This window comes from Adiantum capillus-veneris, chromosome 9 (assembly GCF_014529385.1).
Source record: "Adiantum capillus-veneris isolate H3 chromosome 9, ASM1452938v2, whole genome shotgun sequence".
In the NCBI taxonomy this organism is placed as follows: Eukaryota; Viridiplantae; Streptophyta; class Polypodiopsida; order Polypodiales; family Pteridaceae; genus Adiantum; species Adiantum capillus-veneris.
Window position 1 is genome coordinate 18,760,619 of NC_140939.1, and position 14,540 is coordinate 18,775,158.

At 43.7% G+C, this 14,540-nt stretch overlaps 1 protein-coding gene across 1 annotated transcript in view; it reads left to right on the forward strand.

Moving 5' to 3' along the window:
- Positions 1-14,156, forward strand: part of LOC147450189 (CRS2-associated factor 1, mitochondrial-like) — a 30,754-nt gene extending 16,598 nt beyond the window's left edge. Inside the window, exons 3-5 of the mRNA XM_086519480.1 lie at positions 12,655-12,880; positions 12,962-13,089; positions 13,161-14,156. Coding sequence (XP_086375606.1) covers positions 12,655-12,880; positions 12,962-13,089; positions 13,161-13,505 — 699 coding nt within the window. The 3' untranslated portion in view covers positions 13,506-14,156. The remainder of the gene's footprint in view (positions 1-12,654; positions 12,881-12,961; positions 13,090-13,160) is intronic.
- The last annotated feature ends 384 nt before the right edge of the window (positions 14,157-14,540 follow it).

Here is a 14,540-nt window from a genome sequence, read left to right on the forward strand (position 1 = left end):
TGTGTTTTAGAGACATGAGAAGATTCAGCTTGGTTCATTAAAGTGCTTGTGGTTGCTGTGGGTGCCTTTGGTTCTTTAGGTGGGGCTGTCTTAGGACAAGCCTTCTTAATGTGACCTTTGACGTGACATTGATAACATCTACCTTCCTTAGCATAAATCACTTGTTCTTCAGCTGTGATGTATCCTCCTATAATTCCTTCTGCAGCTTTTTCATCTGGGGTTAGCTTAGGTTTTGCAGGTGCTTTAGTTTACCCTTAGATTCATTGTTAGAGTTCTTTTCCGAAGAATTAGAGGAAGATGGGCTAGAAGAGTTACCATTCTTACCATTGTGCGGGTTCTGAGAAGTCTGAGGGGTTTCTTGAGAAGTTTTGTTTTCCTTAGGCTTTCCCTTGTTGTGCTTCATCTCCTGTGGAGAGCAATCGCTACCGACTTGTTGAGATCGATTGGATCGAGCACCTCGACATCATACTTGATATACTCGTCCAATCCATATAGGAATGCCTTCTTGCGCTCCGCATCCGATTTGCGTAATTTAGTGCCGAGCTGCAAAACACGATTAGAGAAAGACATAACTGGCATACCATTTTGCTTGAGAGCGCGCCAATTGTCCTTCAATCGTGCGAGGTACTAAGGTGGCATAAACTGCGCCTTCAGCTTGTCTTGGAAATCAACCCAATTGAAGGAAAGGGGCATGAATTCGTCGGCTTCCTCTAGGTGCACGCCTAATTGTGCCTCTTGCCATGCGTGGTACCAATTGATGGCATCACTGGCAAGGTACATAGCTGCCGTCAAAACCTTGCTATTTCCTGTCTTCTTAGTTGTCGCAAAATAAGCATTAAATTAATGCAAGCAAGAATGAATAACCGTAGCATCCGTCTTACCATCATACTTACTGAAAGTCAACTTCTCTATGACTGGGTTGTTGGAGTCCAAATCTCGGCTTGCGTCACTTGAGGAACTACCAACATCTTTGGCTAGCTCGGACTTCGAGGTGAGAACATGTCGGACCAACTCTTGTATGCGTCGTTCACTCTGTGCCGCACGCTCTGCCTGTCTTTCCTCGGTTGCCAAACGATTCGCTTCTTGTTGTGCCATCATGTTCAACATTGTCTTGACCAAAGTCTCCATAGGATTTGGTACAATCCGTGGCGTAGATGGGGAAGGGGGAGAGTCGGGAAAACCTCCTGGTGGGGAAAACTCTTCTTCGCCACTCCCATGCTCACCACCTCCATGTAAAGTATCTATTCCGCTTCGTGTGATGACCATACATTGTGATCTTGGTTCTTAAGTTCTCGAGGAACTTGGGTTCTTGTGGGTCTTGGGTTCTTGAGGGTCTTGAGGTTCTTCTTTAGCTTGCAATCTGTGTTAGAGAAGGATCTTCTCTTCACCCGAGTTCTACTCTTTTCCACGGGCGCACCCCTTGGCGGCATAGTTACCCGGAACGCGGAACGGGAATGGCGACGGGATCCCCGCGGAACGGGGGAACGGTGAGGTTTCCCGGAACGGGAGGCATAAAAACACCCAAATAATGCAATTTTAAGCTCTGTGTGATTGAATAATAGTAGTGTCAGAGTTCTTTGACTCTAATACTCACAAAAAACTTGATTTGAAGACCATTCAACCTTACTATGGCCAACGTGTGTCGTATAGGCTTGAGAGCTTGAGGGGGGAGGGATGCGGAGAGAGAGAGAGAGAGAGAGAGAGAGAGAGAGAGAGAGAGAGAGAGAGAGAGAGAGAGAGAGCTTAAAAGTGGGAGACTCGACTCTCGAGAGAGCTTGAGAGAGAGGGGGAGAGGGAGAGAGCCTTGTCGAATCTAGAGTCTAGAGTCTAGACTAACAAGGCTAGAGCTTGAGAGTCAAAACTCGAGACTCGAGAGGGTAGAGCTTGAGCTTTCACCCTTGAGAGCTTGTGTGCACTGTGAAGGTAAGGGGTGGGGGAAAGGGCATTTAAGAAGGGGGAGCCTCACAAGATAAAGCTCAAAAATCTGAAAATCTGCCATTCCCAACCGTTCCGGTACCAAAACCCCCTGCGGAACGTCTGGCCGTTTCGGGCCGTTTCAGGCCATGAAAACCTTCCGGAACGCCGTTCCGGCGTTCCCAGCCCATAGGGAGGTGTTCCCTGGTAACTCTGCTTGGCGGCCTTGCGCTCACACCAAGGTTGCTTTTTCCCACCTCATGTTGATTGGCCGGCCGCTAAGTGCACGGTCCGCTCTCAATGAGTGAAAAGAGGCACAAGGGGAGGCTGGACAAGCCCTTCTTTCTTGGGTTTCCTGTCACTCTTCAAAAACACGATTAGGAATCAACACGCCCAAGAGGACTTGGGTTACGTGTGACCGCAACAAGCAAAAAAAAATCAGTGGTTCTTGTGGTTCTTTCCTTGAGTGATACAAAACACTGCCAAAGCTCTGATACCAATGTAAGGTGCAGCGGAATGAATGATGAACTTTGCTCAACATGAGTGCTCCGAACTGTGCTCAAGGTTCCTTTTACTTAGGGAAGGGAGAGTCTTCCGTTCTTTAATGAGAGAGTGCAATGGACACAAACAAAGTGAATGGGCACTGTGCGTGAAGGTGTATGAGACTGAGAGATAGAGAGAGAAGAGAATACGACACCAAGGAGTTGTAAAACCCTCCTCGGATGGCCCCACTCTCGATGGCGAGAGTGGTCTACTATTGATTGCACAAACTCGTACAACTCTGATGCACTTGAAGACTATGATGCAATGGCAACTAGGACGATGTCGACGGCAACGACTTGACTCTGTCTTCGGCTTAAAATGGTGATGAAGTAGCCGCTGTTTTGGCTGAATACTATCGCTGCAAAAACGCTATCTGCTGGTCCCTTATGGCTGCTGAAAATCGGATGTGCTGCTGCTGTCCAAAAACGCTATAAGGCTGCAATCTGCTGTCCAAAAACGCTGGTTTCGGTGCCTCAAAAACGCTAGGCAGCAGGGGAAAAACCAAGCGCTATTTGCTGAGTTTTTGTCGCTGCAGTCCTTGGCTGAAAACGATGATGAAAAATGCTAGGCTAGGCTGAAAAACGCTGATGGTGTGTTGGCGTTTTTGGTTGAAGAAAACGCTGGGGGTTCTTGTTGAGGAGTCACCTTGAGGGCCTGTTGTGCAGGATTGCCTTGTGCTCTCTTGGTTTCGTCTGCCAAATAGTGCTAGCCTAGGGTTTGCTTATATATTATCTTACCCAAATTGCCCTACTCAGTTCTCAACAAAAGTCACTTAAAATAATAAGTGAAAAATGTCAAAAATAGGGAAAATAAGTTTAATGCACTGGAAAATGCTCTTGATAGATTCTGTTGGATTTTGATGGTAATGTTGATGATCATGCTGTGTGTAACAAGAGGATATGCATCTACTTAAGTGCTTGGGCATGCACGGTTTGCGCACAGACTCACAAAAGTTCCAGAACACTTCCTAAGCTAGACTGACTGGACTGATTGAACCCTTGTCATGCTGTAGCTTGTCCACAGACACAGAGGGTTGGATGTGTCACGTAACACGAAGATTCTTCAATAACAATTTCCAAAATTGTGCCCAAGTGCCTTGTCTGCTCTTTGATAGGATCAGTATGCTTTGAGAAAAGCACACGCCTGATGCTCTGATACCACTGTCACAGGCTTGGGCATCCCAAGCCGGAAACCGGGTACGATACACGAGAGAATCACTTAACAAGTTGAAGCCCTCTTAAGGAGCTAGGAAAATTTACAACTGGAACTTGTCATTTCAATTGGCAAATTTATACAGATCAAGAAATCTACAATCCCTTCCTTTCGATCATGACAGCCCCGAAGTTGCACAAAGCAGCCATGAATCATGACATGTGAATCGCGGAAATAGCTAGAATTAAGGGCTTTCTAGACAACGCATGTGCCACTAAATTCTTCTGTCCGTGAACATGGACTATATGGAAGTGGAATTGTGCCAGGTTGTTCGCCCACCTCATCTGCTTTTCCGAATGTTGCTCCTGTGACAAGAAGTAGCGAAAGCTTTGGTGGTCTGTAAAGACAGTAAAACCAATTGAGTAGAAAGCGTCGCCACTGTGTAAGCTCATGGATAACTGCCAAGAGCTCTATCTCGTAAATCTGTGCAACCATTTCAGGACATGAAAACATCCTGCTCTCGTAAGCAACGACATGGCCTTCTTGCATCAAGACTGCTCCCAAACTGCGACCACAAGCATCCCAGTAAACTGGTAAGGCCAAAACTGGTCTTGCTGTCAACTTTTTCTTGAGAGTTTGAAAGGCTGCAATCTCTGCTGATCCCTAAGTAAAGGGAACTCTTTTTCGAGTCAGCATATGTAAAGGAGAAGCTATCTCTGCAAATTTTCGAATGAACTGCCTATAATATGAGCACAAGCCCAAAAAGCTTCGAACTTTATGAACATTCTTTAAATCAGGCCAATCACGAATAGTCTCAATTTTGGTCGTGTCCATCTTTATCCGTTCTGTTGAGGAGATGTGTCCCAAGAAGTGTATCTCTGGCAAGGAAAATTCACTCTTTTTTGCATTTATAACCAATTTATGCTTCCGCAGTGCCTGGAAGACTTGCAACAGGTGTTGTCTGTGTTCTGCTTCATTCTTGGAGAAGATGATGATGTCGTCAGAGAAGGTGCCCACAAACGATCGGTACTCTCTGAAAGTCCTATCCATTATACGGTTGAATGTCGTTGGAACATTCGTAAGGCCAAATGATATCACCAAATATTCGTACAAACCAGAAGTTGTCATAAAAGCTGTCTTGTAAACGTCTCCATGAGCAATTCGGATCTGATGATATCCACTCTTCAAATCAATTCTGCTGAAAGAAGAGGACCCTCGAAGTCTGTCGAGAATATCATCAATCCTGGGGATAAGGAATTTGTTTTGATGGTGATTTTATTGAGAGCTCTATAGTCAATGCACATTCTCCAAGATCCATCTTTCTTTAGTGCTAGCAATGCCGGTGAACAGAAAGGTGAAGTGCTAGGTTGGATGAGACCCTTTTCAAGAAGTTCTTTTACCTGGTTCATTATTTCTTCATTTTGGGCTCGACTAACTCGATAAGGTGGCCCGTTCTGTGTTGTACTACCGGGAATTGAATCAATCGTGTGGTCCTTAAAACGAGGAGGAGGTAACTCGCAGGGTAGACCTTCAGAGAAACAATAAGCCTGTGCGTGTAGAAATTCTTGTCGTTCCTTTTCTAATTCAGACGTATTTGACCTTTGTTCATCATTCAGTTCTTTCAAGAAGATCGAGTAAACAAAAAGACTAGATTTCATTAATTTGGAAACGGCCGAAGCCGATACAAGTAAGACAAATACACCCTTCAACTTCACATCAAGTACAATCTCTCGGCCCTTCTCATTCTTCAAAGTAGCTTTCCTGGCCCTGTAATCGACCACGGCGTTGTTCTTTAGGAACCAAGGGATTCCTAGGAGGATGTGACACCCTTCCAAAGGCATGATGTAAAAGTCCTCATGCCCTAAATACCCCTGACAATGCTAACGAAGTTTACCAATGACAGGTGTAATGACAACATCCCGTCCGGGTGTCGCTAGAACAACCTCCGCTTGTGGCCCCATTTGCTCGGGCGTAATTCCAAGTCGAGCCGCCAATTCGGGTGAAATAAAGTTGGCTTTGGCTCCTCCGTCAAAGAAGATTAGGGCTTCTTGATCTCGTACTTTGCCCCATGCGCGGAAAGGTGCTTTCATTTGTTTGATCCAGGTCGGTCTCCACACAATCTGATACCAATCCTGCTTTCGTCTTTCCTTTTCTTCCGCGCTCTTCGGCTGCTGTGGAACTCTCTGACCTATCTTCTGATTGTGCTCTGGGTGACTTTTTGGGGCACCGTGCTGATATATGTCCTTGTTAGATGGAACCATAAGAATTGAAAGGAAGTAGTCCGTGGAAACCAACTCCCAAACTGGCTTCATATCCCCCTCGAAAGGGAGAACACCTAAACCATGGATACTTGTCATAACTCTCCAATAGTCTCTGCCTGTGTAACTGGATCACCAAGGATAAGTGAATTTGAAAGGAAAAAAATGGTAATAATGATATATTGTGGAACTTGGAACCAAATCTGGGAGAAGCAAGAAGACTGTCTCCCCTCTTTGAAGAATGCCATGGCTAATTGTAACTGGTTCCTAGTCCAAGAAGGACCACTATCCACCTGTACAAAAGAGAACATGCCAGTCTAAGGATAAGGGAAGTAGGTGTGTCCTGTATGGTACAGTTTCCAGGGATCAATCTGGAAGACGGGGCATAGGAACTACTGCGTGGGTGCACTGTGAAGAGCAACCGTCACACCACCAATCCGAAAGACAAGGCAACCACCGAAATGGCTAAGGGAAAACATCCGCCAAGATAATAACTGCACTGTGGGCTCAAGCACACCATCCAAAACCGCAAGAAATGGGCAAGGGAAACCTAGGACTGAAAGACACCATGCGTGGTACTTGACTGAATGGAGCATCGGTAGTCGACTGAAGATAATAACTTGGAAGCCCCCTCTGAAAGAGAAGTATCCTCAAAAGTACGCTATGAGGTAGCAAGTGACTCAACCCACGTTGGAATAGAGCAAACACTGACACTGAAAGCTCAAGAGCTAAAGCTGAGAGCTTCCCCAAAGATAGGAAGTCCCCCTCCCGCTCAATCCTAGGAAAAGAGAATAAGTACCACCAGAAAGAAATCTGAGACAACTTGGAGTAAAACTGCTTCCCCTAAAAACGAATAGCAAAGCTTGAATCTCATGAAACTCGAGACTCAAAGCGAATCACACCATCGGTAGACTCGGACTGCGAAGAACAACAAGACCTGAAAGGTCGTTACGTGAGGATCATGTTTGCCAAAGAAGCCGTTGGGGTCCAAAAAGTCCTAGCTCCTCAAGCAAACTCCCTGAGATTAAACCAAATGTCCACCATATCTCTGCATCTGCCAAGATCAAACCAGTCGGTACAATCCAATTCAATATGCCAAACTGCATACAGACTCGGAATAGCACATATATTGCCACTGTTGTAACTTGCTTCCTTAAAAAATTGTCCTTTGTACTTGTGCTGAAGAGATCATACCCACAACTGAACTGTGCAATCAACATCCAATACACAACATAACTCCAATACTCAAACGGAGAGTAAAGGAATCGGCTCGGGGAACTAGCCCATGAAGAATGCTGGGGTGAATTTGTAACATGCCAGTAAACTGGGCACAAAACTGCAAGGAAAGAAGCACGCCTGAAGAAGGGTTGCCCCCAAGGTTGGAGCTCTCCAATGGGATGTATGGAAGAGGCATTCAAAGGCTGCCACCCTGTTGTCCACTGACTGCTGGCTACAAGAGGATTGCCCACTAGGGCACCCAAAGGAGGGCGGCCCCCCCACTGGGGCTAAAGTTTAAACTGCTGTGCATGACAAACGCTGGCTGATCTGTAGAGAAAACGCCAGGATGCCAGCATGAGAAAACGCCAAGCTGCCCCTTGGGGTGCCATGGAGAGGGCGCCCCTCACTGGGGCTAATCTGCACTGCTAGGAAGTGATCCCCCCCTGGCTGCCTATATAGGGTTGACCTCAGCCTGCTGCCCGACCCACTCCTCTAGCCCCACGACCTTGGTAAATGGTGGAAAATAGGGAATAGGTGTGGAAAGGGCACTGGATGCACATAGGCTCAGGGGGAAAAATATACTAGGGCTGGGGAATGCTATTCCTAGCCTGCAGGACAACTGGAGACCATGGAACCAAGCCAAAACCCGAGCTAAACATGGTTGGACATGACCCGACATGAGAGAACAACCTCACATTGGCCGGGCACAGCCACAAAACAGCCCCCAGTCCCTAATCTGCTCTTGGAAGATACCGGAGCTACCACTGAACAGGAATATGAACTCTTAACACACTTGTGGTGAGGAGGGTCTGCATTCTTTACCTCTGATCTCTTATGTGCAGGCAAAGCGTGAATTACAAAGAGGAGCACAAGCGGCATTCATCTATGCTTCTCCCGTTACTCAGAGCCTCAAGGCTCCAGACACGTATTCAGGTTTGTTTACCAAGTATGAGCACCTTTTTTTGCAGGACGATCTTCCAAACCAAACACTCTTCGACATCCCGTTTGCATCGTTGCGAGGTTTTCAAGCATACAACAAAACTCTCCCTAGACATCTTGTCTGCGTGGTTCCGAGGTTTCAAGCATACAACAAAACGCTCCCCAGAGATCTCGTCTGCGTCGTTCTGAGGTTTAGACAATACCTAGACCAAGCATTGAAATCATTATTGAAACCAGAGTCAAACAATTCAAATTGACACCAAGACAAGTTTAAAACAATTACTATCCATTTCAGACAAATTTCAAAGAGGATCACCAAACAAGTTCTCAAACAAAATTAAAAGATTTGCTAATTCAAATTGAAAAAGCATTCTCGACATTGATCGAGCTCGAAAGTTGACAGGGCTTCCGTCCTGAAACTTGCACCAAAATTAGGGTTAGATTTCTTCCATAAGATTGTAGCCAATCACAACATGGTCCATAAACTCTTGAATAGTCGAAACAAACCTCGACAGACTCTGTTTCTATAGCGGTGATGGTAGCCCCAAGATATACTAATCACATTGGACTTCCAAGGTTATCAGCTCAAGAAGAAACACCTACTGCAAGATGTCCAAAAATTTCAAGTTGTAATTTGCTAGGGTTTCCGTGGCAAGCATTTCAGGATAACCCACTCTGCTAGAAGCTGCATTACGAAGGAATATGTCAAAACGCATATAACTTCGGACAATCTTTTTTTTCTTGAAAGCTTGCCAAGTGCTTGGAGTGTGTTGCTTGGTAGCTAAGATATCCACCATTGCATGGCACTGCCTCTGAGAAAAACAGTGGCTTGAAAAATCCTTGATGCTTCTCTTGCAAGTGATCTTTATGGCTTATGCCCTGTAAGACAGAGCGATACAGACGGGAGCGCGTCCGATGTGCAATGAAGAAAGGGTGGGAGTTGCTAGTAAGTCCGGGATTGGGACACGGAGATTCTTTAATAAAATTTCGTGTAAAGCTTGGAAGCGCCATCTTGCTTTGTCTGCTCTTTGGTGGGACTGATACGCTTTTTAGAAAAGCACATGCCTGAAGCTCTAATACCACTGTAATGGGACGGGCACCACCTGTCAACTGAAAAGAACAGACTGAACATCTTTAAGCACTTCATATAACAACTGAACTGAAAGAGATGCACGACACGAGACGGGGAGTGGCGGAGTTCTACCCCAAGAGAGCACTCGCCTAAACCTTGGCGCCCCTTTTGGTATTTCTTTATATTCCTTGAACTCAAGTACATTGCTTGTACTTCATCCTCTGCACCTTCTTGCAGAAGCATGCCAGAGAATGAGCCCTTTGCTCGCCCTTGGCCTCTCAAAAACATTTACATGAAAAGCTTTAAACTCAAAATCATCTGGCCCCAAAGTACTAGCGCCAAAATTGCCAGCGCATTTTGCGGAAATCCGTATAGGTTCCCCTTCGGCACAGCCTCGTAAAACGGGTAATTGCGTATTGTCTGCCACGTTAGCACAATCAGCGTGGACTGTAGAAATCTGTCCGTATAGTTGCCACGTCATCAGCTCTCCACGCAAGAGATTGTGTGTGTGCGCGCCGTCGAGAAATTTGCGGTCTTGCTGGGAAAGCACCGGGCTTATGGCTGTGAGAGTTTGTGAGAGAACTAAAAAAAAACTATATTAAGGAGTTAAACCATAGATGCCATGAAGACTAGGGTTTGGAAAGAAGTTCTACTCTTTCTCTCTTGCACTCACACACACAAAGAAAGAACACAAAAGAGAGTGTCAAAACAACACAAAGATGAAAACATCAAGGCTATGGTCATATCGTATCATGGGTAGTATGAAAGGGTTAATAGATGAGTTAATGGCATTCAATCTTGATTGACCAGATAGACTACGAATTGTTCTTTGGAATTGTAGTTTTGTGCTTACCATAATATATATATATATTTTGTCTAGTGATTGGGATTAATTGTGTGTACAAATCCTCTTCATTCATAGCAAGATAACTACGGTTACGTCAAAAGAAAAATTATAGTTTATGAGAGGTAGTATGATGGGATCCGGTGATAGAAGTATTTCATTGAGCCTTTCTGGGCAAAAGAGAAACACTATACGTTGTTGAAAGTGTATTTTACGGCTAATCCATACGTTAATTCTAATAGATCGTACAGAGTGAAAGCGATAGAAATTATCATCATGTGGATTATTAATCTAGGATAGTATGTGAGAAATGTAGATATGAGAGAAGTGAAGAGATGAGAAGTTTCCCTCCCAAGCCCTATTCTTGCCCGTAGGCAATAAGGATACTGCGGGGAGAGATGTACCTGTAGCAAAGAGAACCTAAAATTTGTAGAGAGGATGAATTACTAAGAATGAGAGAGATAGGTTTGGTTAAGGAGATGAGATTAGATACATATATATATATATATATTGGATTAGAGATGAAAATGAAAACAACAAGAAATCAAGAAAACATCAATGTAGAACACATCTTACTTGACAAACCCTTCGGCACCATTATTGATGGAGAGAGAAGAAGAGTGGATAATTCCACTTTGATTGATACACCAAGTGCAAGACCTTCTTTGATTAGAGTTGATCTTCCAAGGTTAGCTTGTTGCAAGAATGGCTAGTCTTCTTCTAGGAGAAAGTGTAGGCCTAGGCTTATGTTAATGGCTAAGTACAATTTGGCCTTACTACTCACTCCCTTATGAATTCCTCTTATCAATGGCTTGAATGCTTGAGTTCATTTCAAGGAAGAAGAGGTCCCCTTTTATAGGTGAAGGGAACCCACAAGGATTTACACAAGAAGAGAAGAGCCAGTGTGAACAGAAAAGTTGGAAATGAGTTGTCCCTGCATGATGTGGGCAGATTGGGGTCTAGTATTTTGATCATATCTCCTCAACCGTGGCTCCAAATAAAAAAGTAAAAATATGGGCAGAAAATTCAACTCATTAGCTACGATTTTCATTTTAAAATCGTTTTCCAATTCGGATTAGAACCTTGTGTAAAAAATCATCAAAATAGGGTCCATTTCTGGCAGCAAAAGTTTTCCTGTGGTCTCCTTAGCTTAGACTTTCATTTGATTCCAAAGGACATCTCATGCCATATGAAAGCATGACATTGCTCCTTGACAAAGTTTTGTAATCATGCTTGCAATAATGCATGGATTTGATTCCCTCATAGTAGCTTTTTAAAAAGAAATATAAGAAAAATATGAAAAATATATATATATATTGGAGTTTATCCTAGATATAGGATCTAGCTAGGGTGTGAAATGATAATGAGATAGTAGAAATAAAGAATCAATGTTTTTTGCCCTAAGTTAAAGAGGCGGAGCTATTGACGCTTTTTCCATAGTATTTTCTGATGGTAAAGTAAGAATAGGTTACCCTTGAGATAAATAATAGGATGAGATAGAAAGCATATTATTATACATAAATATGCATATGTACATTATAGAAAATATAACTATGTATCTAAAAAGTTACAAGATAACTCTTGTAGCATGCGTTCCGACTATGTACGTGTCACAATACGACAACGCGCGCGTATGTCATGCTTTATTTTAATGCCTTTAGGTTCCTGGCCCTTATCGGACGGGGTCCTATAAGTTGGTGGGAACTCTTTTTTAAAAATAGGCCACTCGATGAGACTTTGCAAGTTGGTAAAACTTCTTGTGCCCCTTCTACTTCTTTTGTTGCTTCTTCTTAGGGTTTAGGCCCCTCGGTCAGGATTTGCAGGAGGTTGGCGAGTGGCTTGACACTTGAGCGATTTGTGTCATAGCCTCTCTCCAATATGCTCCATGATAGTGTTTATAGACTTGGTCGGTGGCCCTTGATAGCATTGCCGCTCAGGCAGGGCTAAACCAACATACCGTGTCAAGCTGTTCTTTGAGGCATGTAACACAGAAAATCTCCCTGCACAACTAGGAAAGGTGATCCCCATACCTCTTGGAGTTTCGCTAGTGCTCAGGGTATGCCATTTGCAGGGAAGATTTTGCAAATTGCCAGGAGAAGAGAAGAGAGCTACCTGTCCTATGCCTTACTCCTTGATGATGTTTGCTTAGGAGGTGTGCAAAATATGTCTACCCTGATGTGCTGGTGTCAGGAAATCACTCATTTAGCAATCTAGAAACAATCTTGTTATGCTTTAAGGGGAAGTGAAGGAACTAATTATACCAGGAACTGATTATACCTGCAGAAAACTCTTAACACTATTGGCAGGTACTCATGCATGTAAGTTGAGTTCAAAGTGAACTTAGATGGTCATCCTGATATACATGGCCATTCTTGAGGGTCCACTCTAGTATATGCCAACGAAAGCTCATGTCAATTGTGACCTTTTTGTTCAGCGATGGCCATTTATTACCCCATGCAACTGGGTTCTTGAGGGTCCATTCTAGTATAAGTCAATAGCCGGTGCCCAGTTTTCAAAGGATAAGAATAGATGTTTGAGTGAACCATTCCTGTTTTTTGTCAGAGGGACTTTCAATTGACTGCTCATTGTTTCATCAGAGGGCTTCAACTTGATTTTAGTATGAAAGGTGCCACTGGTCAGTTTTCAGGACATGAATTGACTCAAGAGTCAAGCTCTTGATAGTTTTTGAAAGATCATACTCATCAGTTTGGCAGGACAAGACTGGTGGAAAGATAATAGAAAGAATTGGTGGAACCCTGTACCTGTTCAGAGGTCGAAACTTCAAATTCAAAGATAGACCTTTTATTCCTCCTATGCTTTGGAAGCCCCATGCACCTATGTATCCTAAGCTCATCAGTGAAGCACCGGGTGGCTTGAAAGTTTATCAAGCAAACGTCTTGAGAAAACGAGGTCTTCAAATCATGCGCCTGTGCATATTGTGTGAGTATCTTTGTATTTTTTTGTCCTCTCCTGTAATTGTGTCTTCGATGTGTTAGCTACTGAGGTATGCTTTTGACGCAGCTAAAAATGCTTACTATGGAGACCTTGTACGGCATGTAAGAGAGGCGTTTGAAGATGATGAGCTGGTACGGATTGATTGCAAAGGTTTAAATCCAAGTGACTACAAGAAGATTGGTTCAAAGTTGAGGGTGAGTTTCACTGGTGTAATGTTATTCCCAAACTGCAACAGCTGATGAATCTTGATGGTGGGTTTGTGTAGGATCTGGTTCCTTGCTACTTGCTATCGTTTGATAAAGAACAAATAATCTTATGGAGAGGGAGGGACTGGGTTTCATCGCGTGTAGAATCAAAACCGTCGAAAGTAGATTCAAACAATTTCAAGGAAAGTGATGGAACAATTGTCCAACATCTTGAGGATGGTGGTAAGGACATCCAAATGCTGGTTGGGCAATCTGGAGATGTGAACAGCATAAAGAGTTGCTGTGACTTCTCCAATGAAGCAGGAAACCTGTGGGATACTTCAGATGAAGATGCTGAAAGCTCTGGTTTTTCTTCTTCTGAATCTGAAAGCTCTGCTTCTTTGGAAGAAAGCATTGAAGCATGATTGACGGATGAAATATGCTTAAAAGTAGTTGCACTTAAATTCTAGCAAATGCTAGGCTAGCAATTAGGCTGCATCTTTGTCCCGCCGAAATGTCCATTGCCCATATTTTGCCCTGGAAATGACTTTGGGTATCTCAGTTCTGTAGTATGGCTAGAGATATGTATGTAGCTTTTGTGGAGGAGTTAATGCGGCTGCAGAGTTAGTGATATATGGCTTATTCGCATACTTTTGTCACTTTTTGGCTTATAGAATGGCTCCTCTAATCGTCTCATTTGTACTTGTTAACTGGGCTTGTGCAGTGCCCCCACCCATGAAGTCCTATGTCTATTTCTTATCTTGGAATGTCCTACTTGCCAGACTATTTTTGATTTAGGGTTGACCCTTACTTTTCAAACAAAGGTAATGACGGACGCCTTGAGTCATACAAGCTGGCACTTGCATATTGACTTAGACCATGGGTCTAACTTATCATCATGTCTGCAATTGTGATGGTTAGCTCGTTCTGGCTTGACTGCCTGGGTGGTTATGATTTTGGCTTCTTTGGAAGAAAAGGGATACATTCTCATACCTTCAGCTCATGAAGTAGAATGCATTGCTTGTGTGGATATAAAAAATGGGGACCAATGAAGAAGGCAGTCCTGTTCTTTGTTGTCTGCAATACATTGTTTTTTACTATTGTTGTATTCTAGTGCGTTTGAATTATAAAGGTTTGTTGACGATGTTAAGTGGACAGCTTCATTTCTTGTTCTTGTGGTTCTTTGCAAAATTTTGCCTCTAGTGGATTTACGTGGACACATCAAGATAACGGAGCTTCTCTGATGTCTTGGTGAAGTCTATTCTTTTTGCATGGTGCAATATGTTTGGAGGTGTTGCCCTCTTCCTTGATCTGCTATTATTTTGCATGTTGTAGTGGCCCGGGGGTATTCAAAGCTTCTCTATTAGTGTTCCATGGCAAGCTTTTGGTGACAGCCCTTATTTCTTCCTGTAAAAGGGGGCATTAACTAAGCAATGCCTTTTGTATATGAAGCCCATGTG